Raw genomic sequence first — 26,996 nt, 5'->3', positions numbered from 1 at the left:
AAAAGAAAAGAAAAATGTGAAAAATTTATGTCACATCACTTTGCGCAACAGGCAAAGAGCTAATTTACCATTCTACTAATACTAATAAGGCAAACAGACAGTGGGTGTCACATCCACACTGTTCCTTTCCAGACTCCTTTCTCAGACTCCAACGAGCAAATTCTTGAGCAAGGTTGACCTGTTTTTTATTCTCTGAAATGATCCCTCTACCTGCTTTCTCTTTCTGGTCTCCTCAGACACCGTTTTTACCTTCTTACGTCATTTACCCATGAAAAACTTTCATTCGAAGAGGAGGGAAAAGTAGCACAAAGCAAAGACCTCTGTGTTTATAAAGGGCAAGCGGTAAAGCCAAGCACTCCAAGTCACATGATCCCATGAGATGCTCCTGAAAAGTTACAATGGTTTCAGAAGAGGGTGACCCCCTCAGAGCGCCATTGTCAAGCACTGTATATTGACCCCAGAAATGATCCATTATAACTCATATTAGGCTAATGTTTGGGTTAAGAGTGACACAGTATCCCTTTAAATCTTTCTTGGATAAGATAAAGGGATGTAGGACATCATGTCACTCAACTTCTTTAATGGTACTCACGTCTAAATTGAGAAAAAACTTTGACAACATCTCACACCTCTCAGAACAACATCAGTTACTTTCATTTGTTTGATCTCCACTTCATTGCCTTTAAAGTAAAAATAAAACATCGTTTCAAACTGATGCTGAACCACCATGGTGAAAATGCTTGTCTTACCAAAATCAAATTAAAGAAACACTTATATTGTTTTGTCAATTCATCTAATTGCTCTCTTTATTTCTAAGATCAAACTTTCAAACTTTTCTTTCTGATGAATCTTATAGTTAAGTCTGGTTTGAGGATCCTGATCCATCTCATTAGTTCTGCTGTTTTAGGCTGAGGCTGCTGGTGGACATCCCATAATGCACTGGGTTCCTCTCTGCTCTCTTTACTCCCCATGTACAAATATCTGACATTGTTGTTATTAATTTCTGTTTCTCAACCTTTTCCTCAGCAGGTATGCATGGCTTAGAGTTATGGGGTTTGTTGACCCCTCTTTTCTGTCCTTTTCACCCCAACACATACAGATAGATGGCCGTCCTTCCTGGTTCTGGTTATGATGGAAGTTTTTCCTCTCCACTCCTGTGGGTCTGGATGGAGATTGAATAAAGGGAAGACTTGATTCTTTCCTTGATCTGCTTTTCCTTTTCTTTTCCATCTTTCTTCATCTGTCATGCACCCATGTCTTTTCCTTCTCCTTTCCCTTTTTTTCCCATCCACTTCCATGAGTATTTTATTTTACATGGAGCATCACCAGAACCCGCGTCATCCTCAGTGGCAGAAACATCAGTCTGCCCAGGTGACCTAAAGCAAGACACTGAACCTGTCAACCTGAAGCCAGATTGGCCTCCTAACCTTAGAGAATAAACTTTTGCTCAGTTTTCATTCCGTTTAAATATTGAAGAATATTTGAAATGTAGGTGTGTGTCTACATCAGCTCTTGGAACGACGCACACCTGATTTCCACCTTTAGTCAATAAGCAGTCATGTTCTTCCAGAGCAGATGGAAGTCTAAGTAATGTGTCCAGAAAGCCGCATGCAATGACAGACAAGAGAGAGTTGCTCTGCAGCGACCACATATGCCCAGCTGGACGCTTCCAGTCGAAGCCTTCACACTCTGATTATCATTCCCAGCACTGCTCTCAAATAACGATGGTGCAATGCTCCAAACTTTTCTTAGAAAATGAGAGATGGGCAGAAGAGAGGAGCTGTTTGAAAGGTGAACTTTGTGTCTGATAAAATAGCCGATTTCCTTCAGATGTCTTCTGCAGACGTGACAGAGAAATGATGAAACCTGAAGTAATAAAACTGTTTCTAAAAATGGAAATGAGGTTTCTGAATAAATCTGTTTTTTTAAATGTTCAAACAGTGTTTGTGTCAGAGGACAAATATAAGACTTCAAAGTTAAATGCACACACACACACACACACACACAATATATCAGAAATCTTTTCATGATTTGGTCTCTGTGTGTGTGTGTGTACCGTACATTTTTCTTTAAACTGCAACCCTTCTTTAAGCCTCAGTGGGAACGTGTACTGAAGGTTGTAATCACTGAAGATACACTCACGGTCTACTTTTTTAGGTCCAGTTACAACACAAAGAACTAATCAGCCAATCACATGGCAGCATCTCGATACATTTAGTCACGAAGACATGGCCCAAAACAACTTGTGAAGTTCAAACTGAGAATCAGAATTGAGTGAGGCATGGTTGGAGGTCTGATTCTTTCAGAAACTGCTGATCTACTGAGATTTTGATACACAACCATGTGGTTTACAGATAATGGTCTGAAAAAGAGAAAATATCCAGTGAGCAGCAGTTTTCGGGACTTAAATGTCTTGTTGATGTCAGAGGTCACACACAGAAGAGACATATTTGGGCTGAATCCAGGCTTCTTTTGGCACTTATGGCTTAGCAGTAGCACTAGCACATGTTGTGATGGGCTAGAAGTGGATCAGATGTCAATTCCCGGTTGGCTTAGATTATGGCAATGGTCCTATGGGCCACATGTGGTGCAGATGTCAGTTTCTGGCCTGGATGTGGACTACAGAGAGAATTTTGTGAGGCAGAAGTGTTCCTCATATGGGAACGCCATCCTAATGGCAATTTACTTGTGGGCCACATGTGGTCGTAATGTGGCTGAGTTTTAGCAGCTATACTTATATTTTGAATCAAATAAAATTTTGTTTCTAAGACCAATTCATGTACAAGTAAATTATTTAGTAAATGGCATCAATCAAGGCCAAACAAAAAAGGTAATTCATTCATTTTCCTAACCGTTCAGTCTAATTAAGGGTTGCAGGGAAGCTGGAGCCTATCCCAGCAGTCATTGGGTGAGAGTCAGGGTACACCCTGGACAGGTCGCCAAACTATCACAGGGCCACACAGAGAAGAACAAAAAAACATTCATACTCACATTCATGCCGAGGTAAATTTTAGAGAAATCAATCAACCCAACATGCATGTCTTTGAGGGGTGGGAAGAAGCTAGAGTACCAGGGGAGAACCCAGGCATACATGGGGAGAATACGCATACTCCCCACAGAAAGGCCATCGTCTGGACCTCCCCCCAACTTAGGCTTCAACTCCCGAACTTCTTGCTGTGAGGCCACAGTGCTAGCCATTGCACCACCATGCAGACAAAAATGGTCATTTTGACCATATTTCAGCCAAACATTTGTTGCTATCTGGATTGACAATGTTATTAGGGTAATTGGCAACCATGTAGAACTGTCTACAGCGCCACCTGCTGACCACATGATGTACACCAGTTGATATAAACAAACCTTTAATGACAATTTTAAAGTCCAGATTAGCTCTCTGACTGGTTAGCAATGGTGGCTAAACAAAATAGACAGCTGAAAAAAAACAAACAAACGTAAAAGCCATAGAATGTGCACACATACCAGGCAGGACCTGAGCAGCCGGCTGGCTGATTTGGGCGAGGCCTTGCTGCTGCATGGACAACTGGTGCAGCTTTGCTAACTGACAGAAAGAAATGACATGAAATAGTCAGCCTAAAACAGACCAACAACTCTGACAAGCTACAGAAAACGACCATCATCGGGATGAATAAAAAGTGTCTTACCTCTGAATGTGGAATGCCATAGTGGCTCTGCACTGCATACGCCTGAAACAGATCGAACAAAGATGTGTCAAAGATGGTTGCAGCACAGTTTTGTCTTTACTTCTGCAGAGAATAACAGTTTGATTTCCTCACTGAAGTCTCCAAAAATGAATCTTTTAACTGTCAATCAACACATAGAAGCAGACTAGAGGACTTCATTCAAATGCTGGTTGAATAAGGACATTTTAAGTTTCTATACATGAAAGTTAGACTCTCCAGGCAACACAAGCCGACTGGACTGAATTTTGCATCAGTCTAAGTAAAGAGTGAAGTCTGTGACTGCCTGCTGACAACTCAGCTGAAGCTTTCTGTAGCTTCTGAATTATTTATAAATCATAAAGTGTCATTCCTCTGAAAGCTGAAAATACTGAAATTTGCATAGAAATCTGCTGATATATTCTATTCATCTTTGTTGAGGAGGGCACTACGATTTGGTTGTTGACTTTTTGTAAGATTACACCAAATTATTGAGACCAGATGAAGGTCAAAGAGGGACAGTTTGGTCTTCGCGAGATCTTCAGTTTTTCACTCATCTCACTGTGGATCACTTTGTTCTTTTATGTTTTTAAAACAAGGTGTGGTTTGATGACATAGCAAAAAAAAAAAAAGTCATTTTTCCTTTTGTAGTATTTATTTGAAAGTTGAAAGTAGCATTGTTGAGCTAGTTCCATGCGCCGCCAGAACTCTTGCTCTTGAGGCCATGGGAACAAAATTGCATTTGTTCTCATTGACATGAATGAGAGCATCTTGCAATTTCTTGTCAAATGTTGCAATGTTTGTTGCAGAACTTCCTTCTCGTGAGGCTCTTAGAAGTGTTGTGTAATTGGTCAGACAGTTAAGGTGGGCGTAGTTAAAACTTGGCAGAAAACCTGCTGATGCGGGTTGAAAAGATAGTTTTGATAAACAGTTGATTGAGGTGGTGAGAAAGTATGGAAACGTACACAGCAGATGTGGCGTTTAAAGACATGGACCCTGTTGCGTGCACAACTCCAAAATAACGATATCAGTTGTTTATTGCACATAAAAACACAGCCATCCGCTCACAGTAATCTCCGGTTTGTCGTAGATGAAGCTCTTTGTGAAGTATGAATTAACCAGACCAAGACAACTTTTTACTTGTTTTTCTGGCCTGGAGAACAATTACAATGTTCTTGTTTCTCAATGAGTATGTACGTAACAACCTTAAATGACAAGTTTAGTCAATATGAATACTCTGAGAGTCACCAAGACAGCTTGGAGACAAAGACCACCCCAACAGGTAGAAAAGAAAATGTTGACAGAATGCCGGTTACCATTTTTATGAAAAGAAAAAAAAAAACAATTTACAGAAACATGGGAATAAATGCATTCAGTTGGAGTGATAATTGGATTATTTTCCCTGTATTCTAGTTGAATGGCAACTTTTATAAACACCAACTGCTGATCAGGACACTTCTGATTTAGCCCCGAGAAAACTGTATAAGCATCTCACAAGTTGTCTCACATATTGAATACGATAAAACTTCAATTCCTGGCAGAACAGAAAGCTAATCTACAGTTGCTTTCACAAGGCAGCAGACTTAAAAATATACAGCTGTTAGAGTCACTATAATCTAATGCAAAATAAGTCAACTATGAGCTCAATGTCTCCAGTTTAAAACTAAAATTTGCAATAAAAATAGCACGGTGCCAGGTGAATTATTCAGAACTCTTTAATCAAATCATTTCTCTGTTTGTCTGCAAGATCATGACTACAAAAAAAAACACCTCTCCAGACCCCACAATGAGTTCCTAAGATGAGAAACACACCCAGCAGCAGCTAATGAAGCTAGGAGGAGATGGTGTATGTTCAGTGGGGACAAAGTTGTGTGTGTCCATGGAAAAGTCTCTGGAGACCTGTTTGTGCATCTCCCTGAGATTCACTGCACCTTACATAATAGATTTGAAAGTTGCTATCCTTGATGCAGACTGCATTATCACTGCTGCTGAACTTTTGACTCCCACTGCTAACTCAGGATGTGGAAAAAGCCTGTTGGCAGGAAAAAGAAAAGCCTCAAAGAGAGAGAGAAGCATTCATGAGATTAATCAACCTGCTCTTTGTGTCCTTGATATTGGTAGTCTCTCCCTGATCTGCAGATTGCAACTAAACAGTCATACACAGTGAAGAGTCACAGTTCACACCTGAATGAAAAAGTTCCATGCTGCAACAAAATAAAACAACTCATGATGTTCATATCTACTCAATCAAACATCAACAACAGATGCAGTGGTGATTTAGCCTTTACAAACTACTTTATTCTTCACAACACTCTACTTTCACAGTAAACACATTTACTGGACACTTTATCAGGTACATCATACTTGGACCTCTTTTACCATCAGATCTGCCTTAATTCATGGTGGCATAAAGTCATTAAGGTATTGGAAGCATTCTTCATTTTAACATGATAACATCACACAGTTGCTTCAGGTTTGTCCATGATGAGAAACTATTGTTCCATCACATCTCAAAGGTGATTGCTGGATTAAGATCTGGTGACGGTGTGAAGTAGAGTGAACTAGTTGTCATGATCAAGAAACCATTTGGAGATGACGTAAGCGTTTGATATGGTGTGCTATTCTTTAAAAAAGATAGAGCTTTTCAGTACCTTGTTTATGCGTGACAATTGACTGGGGCAAGAGATAGGCCAATGGATGACAGTTTTAGCATTAATTAGGGCGCTACACTGGTCCATTGTGGAAAAGAAAGAGAAGAACTGACAGCCAAAGAGTTTTATTTATTGGACTGTCTACATTCTAATCTTAACCTATGGCCACCAGGTCTAGGGAGTGACTGAAAGGAGGGTGTCATAGATGCTGATTTGGTGAGGAGCTCACAAAGCTCAAATGACTTTGGTGGGGAGCTACTGCTTTTCCATTTCAAAAGGAGTGAGCTGAGATGTTTCAGGTATCTGAGAAGGATGGCTAAACAACCAATACTTAACAATACTCATGTAGGCTGTGGTGTTTAAACCATGCTTAGTTGGTACTGAGGGGCTGAGCAGATATAAAGCGTTTGACGGCTGCTGCTATGTGGTGATAAAATCCTGACTTTATAAACACAATATTTGACAAACTTACCATTCAGATGAGTTATACACAACAGTCAGCTGTATTTACCGGTGGATAATGCAGCAATTTACCAAAGAAAAACTTTGGTCTGAGTTGCTAATGACTTTTCTATGTACACACTGCAGGGAACGTGTGTGTTTGGTGGGCATTGTGATTGCCAACTGTGGCTGCTTGTGCAAGTAACTCCATGTTTTGAGCTGTTGTCATAGCAATAAATGGAGACTTTCAGTAGTCCAAGGAACAGATGTTTCAACACTGTTAGCTTCCCTGAAGGGGAAGAATGAGGTGACGTTACTTTTACATTAAACTTTTTAACAAGTCCTCCCCCTACTGCCCTCCATCGCTCCCTCAATCACTTTGCCTCCTCTGCATGTCTGTAGGCTGAATAATGAATTACAGATATAAATCTCCTCGCTCAGCCTTTTAACAAAGCACTAACCCTCCTTTACTCCCTTTTCTGTCACTCTATCACTTCTTTCTTTCCACTGAATCCCCCTCATCCTCTTTCTTCTTCTACCACCCCATACATCTTGCTCTCGGTAGTTATTTTGATTCTGCCATCACCTCAGTATGAGGCGGGACTCAGGTGACACGACTGTAGCAAACACTAGTTGGGAGCAGATGGATTGCTTTTTCCCCGTTTTTAGACTTCAAGTTTGGTCTAACCTTTTCACGCTGTTGGTTGAGCCATAGCTTATACCGTTTGACACAGCTGTTATACAAAGTTTTTAAATTAGCTTAAAAGCTCCCTTCAGACAGCAGTTTCTGTTAAAGATTAGTTGCCAACTAACTGCTGCAGGTCCAGCAGCACATATAGACATACTGTTCAAATTGCATTTCTCTTTTTGTATATCAACATATGTGGCATGGCAATATGTTTTTTTAAAGTTGTTTTTAATGATTTTTAGTATTCTTTTGGGCCACCTCAACCTATGAATGCTTGAGTCAGTGAGCTGTTGAGATGTACAGTATCAATTTAGGACTGAACATCGATATCACAGAAAACTGCTGTAGACATTTTCCACAGTAATAATTTTGACATGAATTATTAAGACACGCAGAGGTTTAATAATGATTATACCACTTGGAAGAAGACTTCTTGTTTGTGCTGGTTTTACAATTTACCAGAATGCACAGGTGAGAAGTGATCAGTGAAGCCCTCGTGACACATGTAATATATCATTTAAAAACTGTTTTCTGTTGGTATCTAATCATTTTACTAAGATAACTGGTATTTTTTGTTGTCCACAGTTTGAAAACAAACAGAAAACCTTTTGCAACCAGGCTGTTTTTTGAGCATGACATAACAACAAAACCAGTTCAACTCATCTAAGTCAGTACTGGATCCAGATATGAGTAATCTCTACTCAATATCTACCAATGAATAACATGTTCATTACACCCTACAAACATTTTCCGTTTACCCCATGATAAAATGTGCAATGTGAGAAGTTTAGTTAAAGGTGGAGACAGAAAACATCTAGAAAGGTGATGAAGGTTGTGCTCTCCAACTTTGTTAGCTGAGACTAAGTTGCTGATGGCTGTACTTTGTGCACATTATAAGAAGTATATGTGCTAAGGTTGGTAAATGCATGCTAATGTTGCGTGTGTGAATAACTCCATGTTTCTGAGAAGTTGTTGAAGCAACAAATGGAGATTTTTAGTGCAAATGTGTATTGACACTACTATTAGATCCTTTACATGCCTTTATACTATGCAAATTTCCCCTCACTATGAGGTGAGAAGCTGGTGCAGGCAGCGAGAAGGGGTTGGATGGGGCTGACGGTGGCTAATGACAACAGCTCTGTCCAGGTGGAGAGCAGCCAAAGCCTGCTCACTCAGCAGGACCGAGTCCTAGCAAGCTTACTACTAGCACCTGCTCATTTAGCCTGGAAAGCAGCTGCTGCTGTCCCCAAGCTGGCATCTCTGCTTGACTTTTGCCAGCTTATCATTTCATCCATTCCTCACATTAAATAATAAATAACTGAACAATCTCACCCTGCAATCATCTGGAGTTGCTTCTTGTCAGTTTAAGGTGATTGTAGTGAATACTGCCTGGATAATCTGGCCATCAAAGGAAATCCAGAAAGTATGACATGATAGCCACTAAGGGGTGATATTTAAGTTGATGAAACTGTTTTAACACCACAGATAAGCCAGAAAACATGTAGAAATATAACACTGATCCTTTAACATACTGCAATATAGATATAGTCACTGCAACATTCAACAACAACAACAAAAAGAAAACGTTTCCTATTGTAAGTGGGCAGAGATGTGACTCAGACAGGAAAGTGACATATGAACATTTTCAGGGAGGGATCCAAATTAAGCACTGTAAGTTTGAAGGTGATTGAATGAAAATCCAATTCTGTCATGGTATCATATCAAAGTTTGCCATGGTGCTGCGGTCATGCCCTGCTGTTTTAAACAACAGCTTTTACTGAATATTGTCATCAACTTGTGGTCTTCTCACTGACCACATTAGTATTAATTTAGTCAAAAGAGTCAATGAACCTTTGAGTCTAACTATGACATCATTGTCACCAGTGGGCGGGGCTAGTAGATGTTAATACTGACATGTAGATGTGACTAGAACCATACATGTGTAATTTTGTGCATAGCATGTTTAATGTCATATCAATTATATGTTTCATGACTTTGAAGTCCCACCCATGCTGAGAAGTTTTTTAAGGACTTTTAATTACACCTGCCTTGAGATTTATCAATGTTGTTGGCAGTACAATGAAATATGTAGGAAGAATACATTAACATGTGACATGAGGAAATAGCCAGACTTTAAACCATTTTGGTCATCTCCCTGTTGGTTTTAGGTCAGAGGTGATTTGTCTACAACCTTACCATGTAAAAAATGACTTTCATAAATATTAATGACACAATAGGTTGTACTGTGGCAGCTATTCTGCATGAAAATGCCTGTTCATCCTAGGATAGGAAATGTCACATAGTGCCTTTAGGGGTATGTTAGCTTTGGTGAGTTTGGGGGCATGTTCTGGCCTCCAAAAAGGCAATATATTTGACAAAAGTATATGAATCCTAAAGAATAACAACAAGAAACAATTGCATTTCAGTAGTCCTTCTCCCCATTTTGCTGTTAGGGCTAATACAAACAAATCCCTAATGACCCAATCATCCCTTTTATGATGACATTGTATTTAGATAAATTACACTAAAACCAAGCATTAACGTTCAGAAAAACTTCCTGGTTTGGGTTAAAACAGGCCATTTGTTTAAGTTGAGACTTTTGGTGCAGCAGCATCCATATGCACCACGTGTCTGCCAGTCCGCTGCAAAACCAGCCTTTAAAACTGTCCAACCATTGATTTGTCACCTCCGGAGAGCTTTTTCACATTTCTCCTCTCTTGGTCTTGTCCCAGCCTGTCACCTCATCCCTCCCTCTGTCCTCCCATCAGCATCACTGAGCCTCCATTAGCTTGTGTTACTGTTGTTTTAACTGACACTCCCAAGGCGATGTGCCTGATAAAGAGACCTGCATGCACCCACTCACCCATTCAACACACACGCACACATGCGCGTGCACTCACTCGGTTAGCTAAATTTGGCTGTCAGGCATTCAGGGCTGTCAGCATGATGGAATAAAGTGTTCTTCTGTTCTAGTTTGCACATGTCTGTCTTTTTCTGTCTTTAAGGCTGCAGTGTTATTTGTCAACCTGTCTACACGTCCAATTGTCTGCTTCCTGTCCCTGAAGACACCTGCAACGAGGGTGGTCTGTACCTGGTCAGACTCACTCAACCCCTACATCATTTAAACTTTGTGAAGCTGGTAGTCCCTGATAGTCTGGATCTGTCTTCAGATCAACCAGTTGGTCGTTTAGCTGATCTGTTTGACTTGTCATGAAGAGTCTGAGTTAGTTAATTAACCCACACTGTTAATACCTGCAGGTGGCTTTTGGTGTTGTTTTTCTTAATTCACATCTCCCTGCCATTCTGTCTCACGAGTACCATTCTGGTCTTCCATACAGGCCAGGACAAGTAAAGGCTTGTTGAAATTTAGTCTTACTGCTGATTTTGGTTCGTTTGTTGGATTAGAGTTAAGCTTGTTACGTACTCCATGAGAAGCGAGAACTTTTTTCTTGTTCTCGAGGCTCCGAGAAGAAAATGATGTCCTTTTGTTCTCGCGGACGTGTTTGAAGACAGTTCTTGATACACCGGGCTGGCAGAACTTTTTTCTTGCGGGGCTGCGAGAAGTATCGTGTGATTGGTCAGACATTTGAGGTGGGCGTGGTTAACACAGAAAACCAGCATGAAGCGGAGTTGCTGCTTCCACGTTTTTGTTGTTGCAGGTAGAATGGATTGTTTTAATAAAACAGCTGATCGAGGTGGTGAGAAAGTATAAACATTTTTACATGTAGCACTAAAACACTCGGACCCAGCCACGTGCACAACTCTCCCTGTCGAGTGCACGAGCCGCCCTGCAACGGACGAAGTTGCTCGTTAAATGTGAAACTAGAAAAGCACTCGGAGAGTTGAAACCTCCGCCAAGCACAATGTTAAAGGGGTGCTATTATGGTATTTTAGGTTTTCTGAGCTTTCTACAGTGTTACAGTGTTGAATCCTCATCAGACATGTGAACGGCACTGTTTTTTATCACCTAAACGCATGTTTGAGTTTGAGTTTGAGTTCCAGCACTCTTGCCGTTCGGTTTCCATGGCGACGAAAAATGCATCGTTTTAGAGAATTTTTTCTACTTGGACATCCCGGGGGATAAGGTTCGGTGATTGGTTACCTTCTACTGGTTAACAAGGGCATGTACAAATACACCAGGCGGGTGGAAAACGTGGGATAAAGTTATTTCCAACGATGGCTGGTGAGTTTACCAAAGAGAGACATCCTGCTGCATTCGTTGCTGTGGGTTGCTGTTTTCCACTTCGTTTTCAGGGTCTGATTCAGGTTCCAACATGTAGGGCTGTATGCTATGTGTTGACATTGTATTTTGTTTTTTTCATTGAGTTCATATTAGCCTAATCCTTCTGTTTATGAGATGTTACAATGACGGCGAAAGCAGGTGCGGTGCGCGCTCCCGATGTAGTGCAGTGGTGGGAGGCGGGGCTTAATGCGGAAGAGTCTCAATCCACTCGTTTTGCCCGCTGGGCTGATCTGACAGCCTACGGAGAGGGTCGGTCTGAAGTAAACAAAGCGATTTGTAACAATAACTTGATCAATCCCAGCCCTTCTGGGCTCAGAAATAAAATTAAATTAGCCTGAAATGCACATAATAGTTCCACTTTAAAGAATCCTTTTTAAAAATTCCTGGATCCAAACGGTGATCCGGATCACCACCAAAATTTAATCAGTTCTTCATTTTTACCTTTCTAACAACTCCTGAAACTTTCATAAAAATCCGTCTGTAACCTTTTGAGTTATCTTGAGCACAAAGACGCCAGGAAAAACAAACTCCTTGGTGGAGGCAACAACTGGATTTATTGAACATAAAAGCAGACATCGACCCCCGCAATGACCCCTCCCCGCTGCAGACGTGCTTCTTGTGGAGTATGTATGGACCTGACGAAAAAGAAGTTTTTTCTCGTTCTTGCAGCCTCTAGAACAACAACTCAGTTCTTGCTTCTCGTGGAGTATGGAACAAGCTTTAGTATTTATGTTTACCCTATGTTTTAGATAAAGTCTAGGTTTTAACCCTTAAAATATCAAGCCATTTTTTTTTCTATTTTTGGTCAACCTGTTTGTTTTGATAAAAGTTAAACTACATTTACAACTCTTTTAATCACAGTGAACGCATATCATGTTGTATGAAAGTATAGCAAGATAAAGGTTGACTGAAAATAACCAAATAGTGGACAGTTTTTGTTCTATGTTTACTCTGTGGCCCTTGATCACCAATACATGGGAAAGAGATAATCATGATGTAAATTAATTTCATTCTAATCTTGGGATGATTTATTGTGATGTAACTGAGCTGGGTTCACCTGAAAAAGCAGTTTAATACCAAACAGCAGAAATGGGTACAGCATTCACCAGCAGCTCCATCAATTCATTGTTTCCCAAAAACTAGAAAACCAACAAAAAAATGGCAACAATTTGTTTATGGTAACCCTGGAGGGACATATGCGCTCCTGAAAAAAATCCTAAAACATTACCAGATTGTCTATTGCAATAATAATCTGACATCTGCTGGGAAGGAAGGTCAACAGGTAAAAAGGAAATAGACCAAGAATAGCCCCATAAATGAGAATATGCCAATATCTTAGCCGATGTGTTAGCAAAACACATCCAACATGTTTCTTTTACAAACAATGATGATTAAAAGATCTAAAATGAGATCTCAGAGCCCCATGATGCACCACTTCCAGAGCATACGCACTGATATACACAGTCTTTTTGGGCATGTACTAAAAAAACATCTCAAGTTTACATAAAAAGTTAAGGATGATTTGATTTCATGATGTCTTTTAAGGTATTACAGCCTGTTTGTCCGACATTCAGATCAAAAGAAGTCTGGTCTAATATTAGGAGCTGTGGATGATTTCCAAAGGTAGGAGACAAAGAAGCAGTGAGTAAAAATGGAGAGAAGAGATGTTTGCATATTTTATGAAGCCATGAACTGCTGCAGCAGCACACCGTCTGATCACAGACACTGTGGGCAGGTGGATGAAAAGTACTTCAATGTAGCAGAAATCTGGCCTGAGGCACACTCTAAACTAACACGAAGCGCTCGTTGGGGGTTCAGTGTCTGTTGAAGGACAATTAGCTAATGATGGTGACACTGGAAGTGATGGAAACTGGCCTCAGACCACTCAGCTGTGGATAGACTGATCCAAACAACTTGTCTCGTCCTTGACATGAAAGCTGTTGGAACAGCAATCACAGAGCGAGCAGCAGATGAAGAGTAAAGATCCACCAAATATTAGCTCCAGTTTCTAAAAAAAAACCGTACAAGTTTGAAATGAGGAATTTCCCACACTGGCCACATTTACATGAGAGTCTTTTTTATTCCTCTTTAATTCAGAATAACAGTTAAATCTGCTTAAAGAGATGAAAAATAACCATGTGAACACCTCATTCAATTCCAAATATAACTTATTTCCAAAGTAAGTGGCTTGCTTATTCCAATTTTAAATCTGATTTAATTAATTCCTCTAATTGAATCAAATCAAATCTAGTCTATCATGTAAATGTTTATTTTAAGTTAATTCTAGACATGCTGCACACGCTTGTTCCCTTGTCCCATCTCAATGATGCACATATTCTGCCTGGTTTGATGCCTCTTGTCTCCGGTATCTTCCTTCTTCTCCTCAGCTGCTGAAAAAAGTGAAGTAGTTTGCTCATGTCGAGCTGAAATTATAATCAAAATAAAAGTGAAAATGGTTCTTATTATTTGGTTTTTATGTTGTAGCTGAAAAACAAAGGAAGCAGGAAGTGGAGTTTGTTTTTTTCCAGCTAGGTAATTTATGTCGACCCTCTATCCAATCAAAAGCCTTCTCAATCCCTAGATTTAAAGCTGAATTAAGTAAAGGCAGGTAAATTTGTTTTCTATGTAGACCTAAATCCCAAATTAGTGTGTGGGTCGTATGTGAGGGTATAAATAAACCAGCTATTTACTTGTTAAACAGAGTAGATTTCTTGGTAATGTAGCAGAAGCAGTGCAGAGAAGATTTTGACTGGTGAATGGTGTGTTTTAGTGTGTCTGAGCAGCTGGAAGATCCTGCTGAAACATCTAATCAAAGCAAGTGAAAACTGAACTGTGAAATGAAAAATTTTCTATGAAGACACGATTCTACTCTTGTGCCATTTGTGCCTTTAAACCAGCGAGCAAATTAAGTGGAAAAACGTGGTAATAATCCTAAATGGAAATGTTTCCTGTAAGGTTTAACTACCGACTGACAGATAAGTTGAACAATAACTTGGTTTCTCCATTGTTTTCTCTCAGGTGTGTCCCGTTCTCTTTAATCCCCCCCGACTGCCCTCTTGTCTCAGGCTATTCCCCATTTGTCACCTTCCTGTCTTCCTTTTTTCCTTCCCCATTCTCAGATTTTCATATTTCACTCCGCGGCCTTCATCCTCACTCAGCCTTGGCGGCAATGACGCTTGCATTTTGTCAGCTTTTGGTGAACAAAAGATGATTTATATTCACCGAGTCCCTCTGTGCGGAGGTGTTAATCTGGGAACCTTGACCTCTGTGATTTTATACGATGCCGCCAACGACTGCAAGCAGAGTGGCAATCTACACAGAAACAGCACAGTTTTTTTAAATTCAGGCCCTTTGGACCAGGGGAAGCTTAGCTGACCAGCTCAGGGCAACTAAATGTACAAATACTACTGTATTTATCACAATATTAAAGAAATATGGGCCTGTACTAGGATAAAGTGGTTTTTATTCAATCCCAGTATATGACGGACTCTGACATGGGACTCACGTCTATCTCTACCCAACTTCCCACTCTTCCTTACACACACTATATCTGCGAGATTTTAAGGACATCTCTTGCTCAAATTCATCTTCATGTCACCCCACAGAATTTCAGCTGAATTTAGCTTCTGGACTGTGGGTCGTTCCAAATCTTCTATTTTCTTCTTGAAAATCAGTTTTTCTTGTTGATCGGGATGTCTGTTTGGGGTCATTGGGTCATAGGGTCAGCTTCAGATTGTAACAGATGCTAGAGGGTTTTGGGCCAAGAGTAGCTTGACAAAAGTCCCCATTCAACAACACAGCATGATCCTCCCACCACCCTGCTTCACTGTGGACAACGTGTTATTTGGTGATGCAAAGTTTTCTTTTTCATTTGGAAATGTGACCAAAAATATCTACCTTGGTCCGTTTAGACATGAACACATTACCCAACAAGGTTTTAGAAGATTTGAGGTATTTCTTTTTACAAATTGGATTTTTTTTTTTTCGTCAAAAAAGGCTTCCATCTTCCCCCTACCATAGGGAATACTTAAGATTGTTGTCACATGTTGGACCCAACAAGAACTTCCACAACTGAGTATTGATTATATAACTGATTTGTTTTAACTGAATAATAACAGCACTAGTGCTGAAGAGTGTGGAGGTTATATATGTTTTTTTTTTTTTTATATAAGATGACCATATTTCATCTTCTTTAGTTATTTTTTCATGAAATGAAATAGTGTCCCAAGCTCCAAGCCCTAAGGCGGACATACTCACTTGCTGCAGGTCCACTGCTCCCTGTGCCACTGAGAACAGGGGATGAGAGCCAAAGTCTGAAGCCTCGAACACCTTCAGTCAGCACAGAGAGACACAAGCAGAGTCAACGCTGGTGTTAGAGCCTCCCCACTGCAGAGCAACCAGCATTTCACACATCTAAACATCATCATCAGGTGTGAGGGTTAGACTTCAGTTAGAGCAAGCTGTTAAATGATCCAACAACTTGTAATGAGAAATAAGCTGGACTTCAGTTCATGTATGTGACAGAAACAGATTCATATCTGCTCATTTAAAAGTATATATATTTCATATTTCAGATGTAACACAGAGGGAGCCATTTTATTATTCACTTTTAGTAGCTTTCCTAAAAAAACATACAAAACAACAAAAGCCCCCTATAAAAAAAACATGGATTTCATGTTTCCCACATTTAGTCCCACAGGTTTTATATGGGTATTCTCTTCTCAAGATCAAGATCAAGATTTTTACAGATTTCATGCTGTATTACCATGAAAGTGTTTAACAACTACTTGTTCTTAATGTATGTAGCTAGTTTTTCACATGAAGTCCAAATATTTAAGTTATTTTAACATGTAAAAAACTAATAAAAAAAACCCCCAAAAAACAGGAAAAGCATGTGACCACGTGAAAACCCACATGACAGAGCTTTCACATTGGTCTTTGCATTATATAAGTTTCATCAGTTACCATGGTGATTTTCAAAGGTTGTTGCTCAATAAGCTTTGACTTTTTTTCAACAGACAGAACCAATCTGAAGACAGCTCACTGGGCGTGGGCGTGTCTCCACAACTCATTTTAACCTGACCTGGTTGTCAGAACCGAAACAAAGTGTTTCTCTAAATGCTGTCAGGACACCATCCACACACAAAGTTAGAAGTGACCTTGTGTCATCAGATCTCCCGCAGCGTATTAAAGATTTGACATTTCAAAGAGGGACCTGTGAGGAGCATTTTAAGCTTTGACACAACAGAAACACAATGGACTCGGTAACACCTCCAAGCTGCACACCGTTCAACCACAAAAAAAAAGCAAACACCTCAGATAACAACACAGAAACATCCATCTTCAAACAGTCTCTGTTCCGCTTCACTGATGTGTGACAGAGTACACATGGATCTGTGAGCTCTTTGGGAAAATCATCCGCACCTCGGACTTCACACAGCCGAGCTCTGATGGAGCAGTCAGCCTGAAAAAAGAACTATGACCAATTAAATAGTGGAGTTTATGTCCCTGAAAATTTTTCTGAAATTGGGTCCTGAGAGAAACCTAAAGAATATTTAATGAAAGATTTTTTACTTTAATGTTGCAGGAATAAATCTACGTGTGTGTGGAATGAGGTACATGCATTTAGGTGGTAAGCAGAGAATAAAAGTGAAGAAAATATTCTATTACAACTTTAACTCTTGGCTTCATAGAGTCATCAATGTGTTGGAAACATTCCTCAGAGATTTTGCTTGATGTTTACATGATACCATCACACAGTTCTTGCAGATTTGTCGGCTGCAAATCATGATGAGAATCACTCTTTCCACAACGTGCCAAAGCTGCTGTGTTGATTTGAGATCTGGCGACTGTGGAGGCCGTTGGAGTACAATGAACTAATCGGCATATTCAAGAAGGCAGTTGGAGATGTTTTGAGCTTTGTGACATGGCACATTGTCTGGCTAAAAAAATGAAGTGCTTCCAACCCAGTAGAGTGATTGTAGAATGGAGCCAAAAGATGGATAGATGGATTTGAGCTGCAACAGCATGAATGAGGACGTTGCACTGATCCACTGTGGTGAAAAAGGGGCTGAGCTGAAAGTCAGAGGTTCCATTTGCTGCTCCTTCTACGTTTCAAACCTCATCTACAGGCACCATATCTGAGTGGCAACTGTTACCAATCAGGTGAGGAACTCACAAATCTGGAGGGATTTTAGCGTCAAGCTGCTTCTCTTCTGTACTGAAAAGTCAGACTCATGTAGACTGTGGTATATAAACCATGTTCAGTTGGTCAAAAGTCACAAGTTTGCCAAGAAAATATACCCCACGCCCTTGAACCAACAGCCTGAATCATTATTACAATGGATGAATCCGATTTGTCACGTTTTTTCCACCAGATTCTGATCCCACCACCTGAATGTGGAGCTGAAATGAAGACTCATCCAACCAGGCAACAGTTTTTCCATATTCTACTGTCCAGTTTTGGGGGATCTGTGTAAATTTTAGCCCCATTTTCATGTTCTTAGCTGACTGGATTAGCACCCAGTGTGGTCTTCCACAGTTGGAGATCATCTGCTTCAAGGTTGAATGTGTTGTGTGTTCTGAGATTCTATTCTGTATGTCTTGGTTGGAACCTGTGGTTATTTCACTATCTGTTACCTTTCTATCATCTCCAACCAGCTTGCCTCTTCTCCCATGACCTCTGACATCAAATAATTCTGGTCCAGAAAACTGCTGCTCGCTGGATATTTTCTTTTTTTTCCAGACCATTCTAGGTAAACCGTGAAGAGGATTGTGTGTGAAAATACCAGTAGATCAGCAGTTTCTAAAATACCACATTCAAAGTCACTTAAATCCCCTTCCTTCCTCATTCTGATGCTTAGGTTAAATTTTAGCAAGTCATTTTGATCATTTCTACATATCTAAATGTGTTGAGATGCTTCCATGTGATTGGCTGATTAGATATTTGTGTTAACAAGCAATTGAGCTGATGGGGTGGGCGATCAGTGTAATAGCATGGTAACCAGTAACAAAATTATTTGCAGATCATTTGGAGAATTTACAGTTTTACTATTTTTAAAGAATCCTTCTACTGCTGACCTGACTGGAGCTACTAAAACCGACCATGATTGACTGACCAAACCCTCATCTTCATCTCCACTCGTGTTCATCTCACAATGTCAGCAACTGTTCCGTTTTCCTTTTCACACTGTCAAAAACGCAGCTCATTTTTACCATCCTCACAGTGTTTACATCGGCTACATTTACCAGCACCAGGCAGAAAGGAACTTCTTCCTGCTGCTGGAATATCCTGCAACAGAGCCATTTGTCTGTATATGAATGTAAACTAAGTTAATCAAGACTTTCTTTTCCTGGCTTGATAGTAATACACTAACAACACAATATAATTACCTAAATGAATTCCATATAGCAAAACATTAAAATCAGTTATAGTTCTAATCAGCAGCAGCTCTAAATGGTCCCAGCAGACTGTGTAATCAACAGAAAGGAGTTCATGTAATTAAACAGACAGTTGTAGAAGCCTGAGGCAGTGACACCGAAGAAGAGTGAAACTTCCAGATGAAAGATGAATCTTCACATATTTTCTGTCTTTTTAGCAAACTGCACATACAGGTCCACATTTAAAAGTTTTCTTTTTGTCAGCTTAACCCAAATGAGTAAAAAATGTGACAAACCACTCCAGTTATCTGTTTATCTGTAAAAACACCCAATGGCGCTCCACATGGGGCGAATTCGCTATCCATTCACCTAAAACCATTGGTTAAATACAACTATATATACAACTCGACTGGGTTAAACTCCACAGTAGGGGTTGGGTGTGTATGAGAATTTGTCTATGGAAGGTTGGAAATCATGAGTACTATAGTGGATATGAGGGTTAAATGAATGGTTGGTGGTACCCTGAACTACCCAACTAAACAGTCTCTATATTAAATTTGTTTTCTGTGTTGGCAGTCTTCTGCTTGGTGTGACTGAACCTTGACTCAGCTGGTCTTCTGAGAAGTCCTCCTGATGATTACCAGGTTTGTTTTCTTACAGAACCAACAGGATGTTTTCGTTTAATTTTTTTCTGGTTTCTGTTTCCCTTATAAAGGTGTAAATTGCTCCCATTTTTACTTCTCTTTAGACTTTCCCTTTGTTTACCCTTGTCAGGTCTAGCATACACATGTAACTTGGCAGTAGTTAAAATAAAGAACAATGCTCAGGTATCAAAGGGGGGTTTAAATGTGCAAAGCTTTATTTCCATCAAAGCCACTACATTCCCTTGACAAAGCTAATTTGTTTGGCACAACATAGCAGCAAGACCATTATTCTTCTGCTATTATGCTGGACAGGATAAAACATAAAAAGACTCAGTTTAGTATGGGAAAAAAGAAGGATCTTACTGATGTTAAAAAGCCCCTGATGAGTAGTCAGCACGTATCTTAAGCTGCTAGGGAATCTCCTCATGCAGGATACTGTGCATAAAGCTCTAATTGGACCTCCCTTAACCAACGCTCACACAGACACATTTTCAGCAGACTCAGAAATGCAACTAACATAAAGACTCACTGTCAAACAGTTTCTTTCCCTGATGATCGATGTACTACACTGGACTGTACAAATCAATGAAGTTCTGGATGGTTGGTGGCTGATCATCATGTCCCAATAAGTCTACCATGTCATGGATAGATGTTTTGGGCTGGAGTAAGAAGGAGTGAAATAGTAGGACCCTTTCAGGTGGCCTAACTGACCACATCTTGCCATGGTATAAATGAAGGAAAGGTTCCTTTTATAATTGGTAGACTTTTTTCAATAAAATCAAAATTCAGCATCTCTTTGACAGGAATGGTTGGACTTTGGTTTGACTCATTCCAACATATGAGGAGGTGGAAATGAGGTATTATGGTTTTCCTCTGTAGTTACGGCCCATCTGATAAAATCACATGGCTGAACCCAGTTAACTGTTGGCTTACCTGGTTTCCTGCCAGTAGCACTGTTCCCGGCGTTGGACTGGGTCGGTATGGAATTGTTGCTCCCTTCGGTGGAGACTGCAGATGGATGGGAAAACATGGAAAGAGTAATAAGATGAAAAAGAAGCAAGTAGTGAATATCAAATAAACCCTTATTAGCTAAAACTAATCTTTATTAATCTTGCCAACAAAGCTGATCAGAAAAATACTGACATATTGTTTAATTGTTTTTGTATCTTTCCATTTATTCCATTCCCACTCACAAATGCCTTCCTGTTCCAGGCCAGAGGCGTTTGGTTAAAAAATGATGAGATCTACATATGAGACAGAACATCTAGTCCTGTTAGTTTCATGGCTGCAGGTGAGCTGCGTAGAGTCAGGTTCCTTCTTCCGCTGACATCAATAGTCAATATATTGGCTAATTAGACATGTTTTTTTATTCTGTTTGTCACTACTAACTATTTTTACCTTCACCGACATGTCTAATGTCGTCATGTCGCGCACCCTCTCTAAAAATAAATCAAAGGCTTGTTGATTGATTGTCAACTGTGTGCTGCATTTGCTGTTTGGATTGTGTTACGGAGACAACTGAGAGATCTTAAATAACTACTGACATAACATCTCATCATTAAAAACTGAAAAAAAGTGATGCTTAACATATTTCCTGCTGTGTGGCTTGATGTTGTGTTTATTATATTCTTTCCTGCTCATTTTAATATGATTACAATAAGTAAGGCTGTTGTTAGTCGTCCAACACACATTCACTTTTGCCGAATAACCCCACCTTCCCATCAGTCAGACGACATAGTCTACGGCATAGTGTACAGTTTATTTGCAGAACAGAACAATTAAAATAAATAAAAAAGAAAAGAACTAAAACGGGACAAAATCTTTCCATCTTGGCGAACATTTCACATTTCACATTTCACTCCTCCTCCAGCATTAAATCTCCAAAACTGGGCTTTGTACTATTTTATCCTCACATTTGCTATTCCTGTTTCCCATCTGAATGATGTGAACAGAAACCTGGAGGTAAATTTACACCATAAAGCAGTGCTCACCATGAGTCTTAGATCTGTTTTGATGGAACAGAAAAACAGTAAAAGCCTTGTATGTTGGACGAGTGAACCAGATAGCCAAAAGGACTGCTAAACACAACTTTTTTCAGAGTCAATAATGCACCACTTCCTCTTCCTTAAGATTATCAGTAGAAGTTGTAATAGAATGAAGACCAGGCTAGAAACAGATGCCAAAAATCCATAATAGAAAAAGGCAGATTAAATGCAAGAAATAAAAGTGACAGTGTGAAGAACCAACAGTCTGTTTGATAAAAGGGAGCATTACAGAGAATTAGTCTAAAAATAAATACATGGGGCAAGTGCTTCTAAATCCTGCTCAGACATCAGTCCTTTCAATACAACCTATTCATCACAGAGCTCCCAGTACAGAGGGCAGCATGAGATACCTGCAGTACAGAAGATGTCTGCACATGAATAAGCATCGATCCTAACAAGAAGCATTCCAAAATCATGGAGAGAAGCTGAGCAAAAGACTCTATCAAGCACTGGCACAGTTCACAGTTCACACATTTATATGGGAATGTAACAGAAACATGAGAACAGCTTTGTCCACTTTAGAGTTTGTGCTAATTTCTCCACTTCAAGCAAAACCACACAAACAGGGTGTCATATGAAAGTAGACATTCTGCTGACTACAGCAATGTGTGTCTTATCACTGTGGGACAAGAGTTTGTTGTTTTATGGTCAAAGTTTTATCTTAGCAGAAAAAAAAAACTCTGCTAGTGTGATAATTCTGCTTTTGTTTGACAAGAATCATGAAGGTCCTGGTAGTTTCCATTGAGATTAAGGAGGTTTTATGCTGAAGTATTACCACTTCCTATGCTATACTGTCTTGGGCTTCACTTCTTTCTGGGTCTTCATGGTGCTTAATGGTGGATTTGAAGACTATCCCTTGATTCCAATTACTCTGAACATTGACAGAAAGGTTCATTATTAAGATTGGTAAATGGGTTTCTGAGATTTTAAGATATTAACCTTAATAACACTAATGTAAAAGAAACACCCCTAAAAACTACCCAGCTTCACTTTTTTAGCTTCTACTTTTGCACAGTTTCTCATCAGATGTTATGTTACTCATAGATGGATTGGACTGGTATCCTCTGGTTTACACTGAAAACAAGGTTTTCTTTGAGAAGGAGATAGCAATTTAAATGTTTTACTGTGTTCCAGGTGAATTTACTCTGGCACAGAAACACATATATTATTTCTTTTACTTCTGTAGTAATTTTTATAAAAATCTGTATGTCATTGACATGATTACAGTGACGTATTTGTTGTTTTTCATAACTTGAGCAAGGGTCAAACCACAGTGGGCCTAAAGTGGAGCCTTGTGGAACTCAAGAGGTTATTTTAGCTCACTCATTTTTGTAGTTACTTATAGACACAAACATACGATTCCAACTGCTTAAGTACTTTGCCAGATAGTCCTACACAGTTGTTCAGTCTGTCTAGTAGGATATTATGATGGACTGCGCCATTAAAGACATTAACTAGGACGGTCTCAGTGCTGTGTTGAGGTATTTAATAGGTCCTTGCTCATGCAGGAGGTCAAACCTTCTTAAAGGTGTTTTTGCATCTCCTTTCAGTGGGACTGAAGGCCTTCTCACACTGGGATCAATGTGAATAAACGATACAAAGTTGCAAATAATTTGGAGGTATTATCAAAGCTTTTGTCCATGGACACTAAGTGCGATGCAAAATTGTTAATAAATTATGAAAATTCTAAAAACAAACTTGCAAGGTGGATTCCACATCAAGCCACAACCACAGTGGCTTGATGTGGAAAAGAAAAAGACCAGAAGAAAAGACCAGAAGAGCACATTGGGTCCATATTGTTGTAGAACAGAGAGTTCTTCGGGAGTTTCATTGTTTAATCCAGGAGCAGAAGCTGGATCACAGCTGCTTCAGGATGGACTTTAGGTCCAGAAGAACCAAAGAAGAAACAACAAAGACTCTAAACCATGATGATACAAAGCTTGAATGAAATAGCAGTGAAAGTTATACCTGCACTGTTGATCTATCAGTCAGCCCCTTCTCTGATTGGTCAATTATATATCTATCAGATGCAAATATTACAAAATCAATCTCATTAAAAAAAAAGAAAAAAATCACAAAATTACTGGATGGAATTTTATCATGCATGTGAACGTTCCTATTAAGGTTATAAAAAATGTGCATGCGGATGAAATATTTGAAGTTCTGTCAAGGCCTTATTACCACATGTTTGAAATAGTTGGTCCATGCTCGAGTGGCTGCTGAGAGCTCACATCCTTACACAGTTTTACTGACTTGTTTGAATCTCTGCAGAACAGAAACAGCAGTAACATGAATCTCAGACAGAAAGCTGAATTATTCCTCACAGTTGGGGAAAAGATTTTGTTGCAGAAAGCTTATATTAGAGGATCATTTGTTCTGCTGACGTAACGCTCACTAAAACAGCAAGTATTTGGTTTAAAGAGTCAGCATTGATGAACAGAATTTCTACCCAGCATGTCTTCTCGTGGTTATATTATTAAAGTATTGATAAAGTTAAAAAGAATTTGACGTTTAATGTGCAGTTCTACTGGTCTTTTTTGCATTGTTGTTTTACGACATCTTTCTGTGCTGCCTCTCTGCTTATTCACTGTGGAGCGGGCGAGTCTAAAACAAATGTCTTCATATTGATTACCAATGCAGTGTCTGTTCAAGTCATAACTGTGCAAGGAGCACTTTGTTGTCTATTGTGTTCTCCTGGCTTTTATTAGAAAAACTAAATGGAAGAAGTGACATAAAGGTCACACAATTCTGTCTCAGTGAGGAACAATAAATCTTTACATGGTAACTGTGGACCTTTTCTTCTAAAAAAAAAAAAAGTATTAATGTTTGGCCTCACTTCAAAATAATTTCAGGTTTGTTTGGGTGGTGATGTCATTGTTTCCAGTCTGACTCATTGGCTCATGCCTTATTTGGGCATGCTTTCTCCTGACTGCAATTACCATCAATCAACACAATTCATCTCACCTGCTCCACTCCAGTGGTGTCCACTTAGACACCATGCAACCCTCACTTCTCTGTCAGATTATCTGCAGGCCTGTCTTTGAGTCTGCTCTGTGAGCCTGAGGTTGCCCTCTGCCTCTGGCCCCTCTTGAATTGATCTGACGTGGACTTGGCCGTGAATCTGGACCTGGACCTGGACCTGGACCTGGACCTGGACCAGACTCTAGCTCTACCTCTGGAGCCTCCTGGATTGTTCTGACCTGCTCTCTCTACAAAATACTGTAGGTAACAAATTCTGTTTTTGTTCTGTTTGGTCTTTATGTTGCTATATCTATTGATCCATATCATATATAGCCCCATATCTAAAAACTGAGGTTGTCCTGAAAATATAATGTCTGGATGCTGATTAAAATGGCTGAGCTTCTACATTCATTTTACATTTAAAAACCAAGCTGACCATTTGAAGCAAAAATGAAAATAGTGGGAAAAAAGGCACAGCAAAACAGTGTTGTTGGTTCATAACATCCAAAACAAGTGTCTTTTGATTGGATGCTTAAAGTGACATGTTTCCTCAATGGTATTTATTGATGGTAGTTTGAAAACATATGCATAATAATGTCCTAAACAATAAGTGTAAACCAGAACCTGCAAGTGAGAAGAAACATTATGAAGAGGCATTCTGGACTGAGAGGGGAAAAAAAAACTGTTCTGGGGAGCAGAGATGGTTCATCAACCTTCTCTGTGACCAAATGTGTCCCAATGAGTCATGCTGCGGGGATCAGATTAACTGTCAAATCATGCTCAGATGCTATTTGCTCAACTGCGAAACTTCTCAGACTGCAGAGGTGGGGACTGTGTTGCATCTTCAAACATTTTCCAACCTCACTTTCTGCCCCTCTCTCTGATTGGCTGTCACTTATTATGACTCCACAGACTTATTCTGTGGACAGAACCAGTTAACAGAACATCTTCACAGTAGAATCTATCTACCAATCATTAGGAGGCATTTATGAACTGCACGAGAAAGAATAAAACTTTATTTTGTGAGCAGAGAAACCATCAGCCTGCTATTTGTACACATTTAGCACTACTTTAAGCTTTGTTTTAATGCTCCGACACACCTGAAACAAATCAGAATTCTCTCATCCACATGCCAGTCAGCTCAGTGGCCTGCTTACAAGCCAATAAGTTTGATCCACGTGTGTTGGAGAAGGGATGCATCTAAACGCTGCGGGATAGCAGTTTCTCTGAAGGGATGCATTTCTCCTTATCCTTTTTCTTTCCTGGCCTGTTTGATATCAGTCAGGCTCATAATTATCAGACTGTACTCTGGCATGTCCTTGTGCCTTTACTTTTTATCTCGGCATCATCCCTCCTGTGTGGATCCACATTTTGTTTGGTAAAACTTAAAGCTCAGCAGCTCAAAAGCAAATTTTCATGCATTTTCTCTGTTGGGGTGTATCCCATCCCAGCATGTATACCGGGTGGAAGGCATAGAGACAACAATCCATTAGAGGGCAAAAAGCGGATCAAAAGATTTCTGATATGAGATCAAACAAACTGTGAGCTGAAGGATGGATCTCCACGCAGAGTCCACAGACACTTAAAAGGGAAGTAGTTTAGCTAACATCAGCATTTTCTCTTTCTCTCTTTTCTTTCTTTCATTCCTTCTTTCTGGGTGCACATTAAGGTGCTTGGAACGCTAACGAGCTCCTGAAGCCTTTGATTTCATCAATTCAGCTTCAATTCTCCACCATGGAGCTAATCTGAATGAGTGCAGCCCCTGATTAATTATGCTACAGCCATGAATTATAGATTTTAGTGTTTCCATTTGAAGATTTATTAGGACTTTGGATGGCACAAAAAAGCTCTTATGTGAGGTCAACGTAAAGCAGACAGGTGGACCTCAGTACCTTCTGTCCACAATTAGAATTAGCATCAAGTTGCACTGGAAAGAAAGCTTTGCTTTGTTTGAGATCATGAAGTGATTTTAAACCACACATTATGTTGGGATGAGGAGAGAAGTCCATGTTTATGTCACATCATTTTTCAGTTTATTAACAGAAAAAGCTCCACATTTTAAACGTGTTAACTCACATCAGACGTGTTGACAGATTGTTGGCAGATAATAGCTACATATTGATGACGGTGCTGGAGGTGGTTGTCATAAAAACGATTACTGAAACTGTACATACAAAAAACCTTGCAGGTTAAACAAATGAGATAGAATCAAACAGATAAAAACATCTGAGAAATATTTGGTTAAATTAACAAACATTTTTTTTTT

The 26,996-nt window shown here is 39.7% G+C and overlaps 1 protein-coding gene across 1 annotated transcript in view; it reads right to left on the bottom strand.

Annotated features, from left to right (window-relative positions):
- pcbp4 (poly(rC) binding protein 4) overlaps nucleotides 1-26,996 on the bottom strand; it is an 85,059-nt gene that overhangs the window by 20,878 nt on the left and 37,185 nt on the right. The window contains exons 7-10 of the mRNA XM_079242617.1: nucleotides 20,658-20,732; nucleotides 15,958-16,029; nucleotides 3,663-3,704; nucleotides 3,481-3,559 (exon numbers count right to left, since the gene is read on the bottom strand). Of these exons, the coding sequence (XP_079098743.1) occupies nucleotides 3,481-3,559; nucleotides 3,663-3,704; nucleotides 15,958-16,029; nucleotides 20,658-20,732 (268 nt within the window). The remainder of the gene's footprint in view (nucleotides 1-3,480; nucleotides 3,560-3,662; nucleotides 3,705-15,957; nucleotides 16,030-20,657; nucleotides 20,733-26,996) is intronic.

This window comes from Telmatherina bonti (assembly GCF_933228915.1).
Source record: "Telmatherina bonti genome assembly, chromosome: 6".
Taxonomy (NCBI): domain Eukaryota; kingdom Metazoa; phylum Chordata; class Actinopteri; order Atheriniformes; family Telmatherinidae; genus Telmatherina; species Telmatherina bonti.
This window is presented reverse-complemented; position numbering and strand designations above follow the sequence as displayed.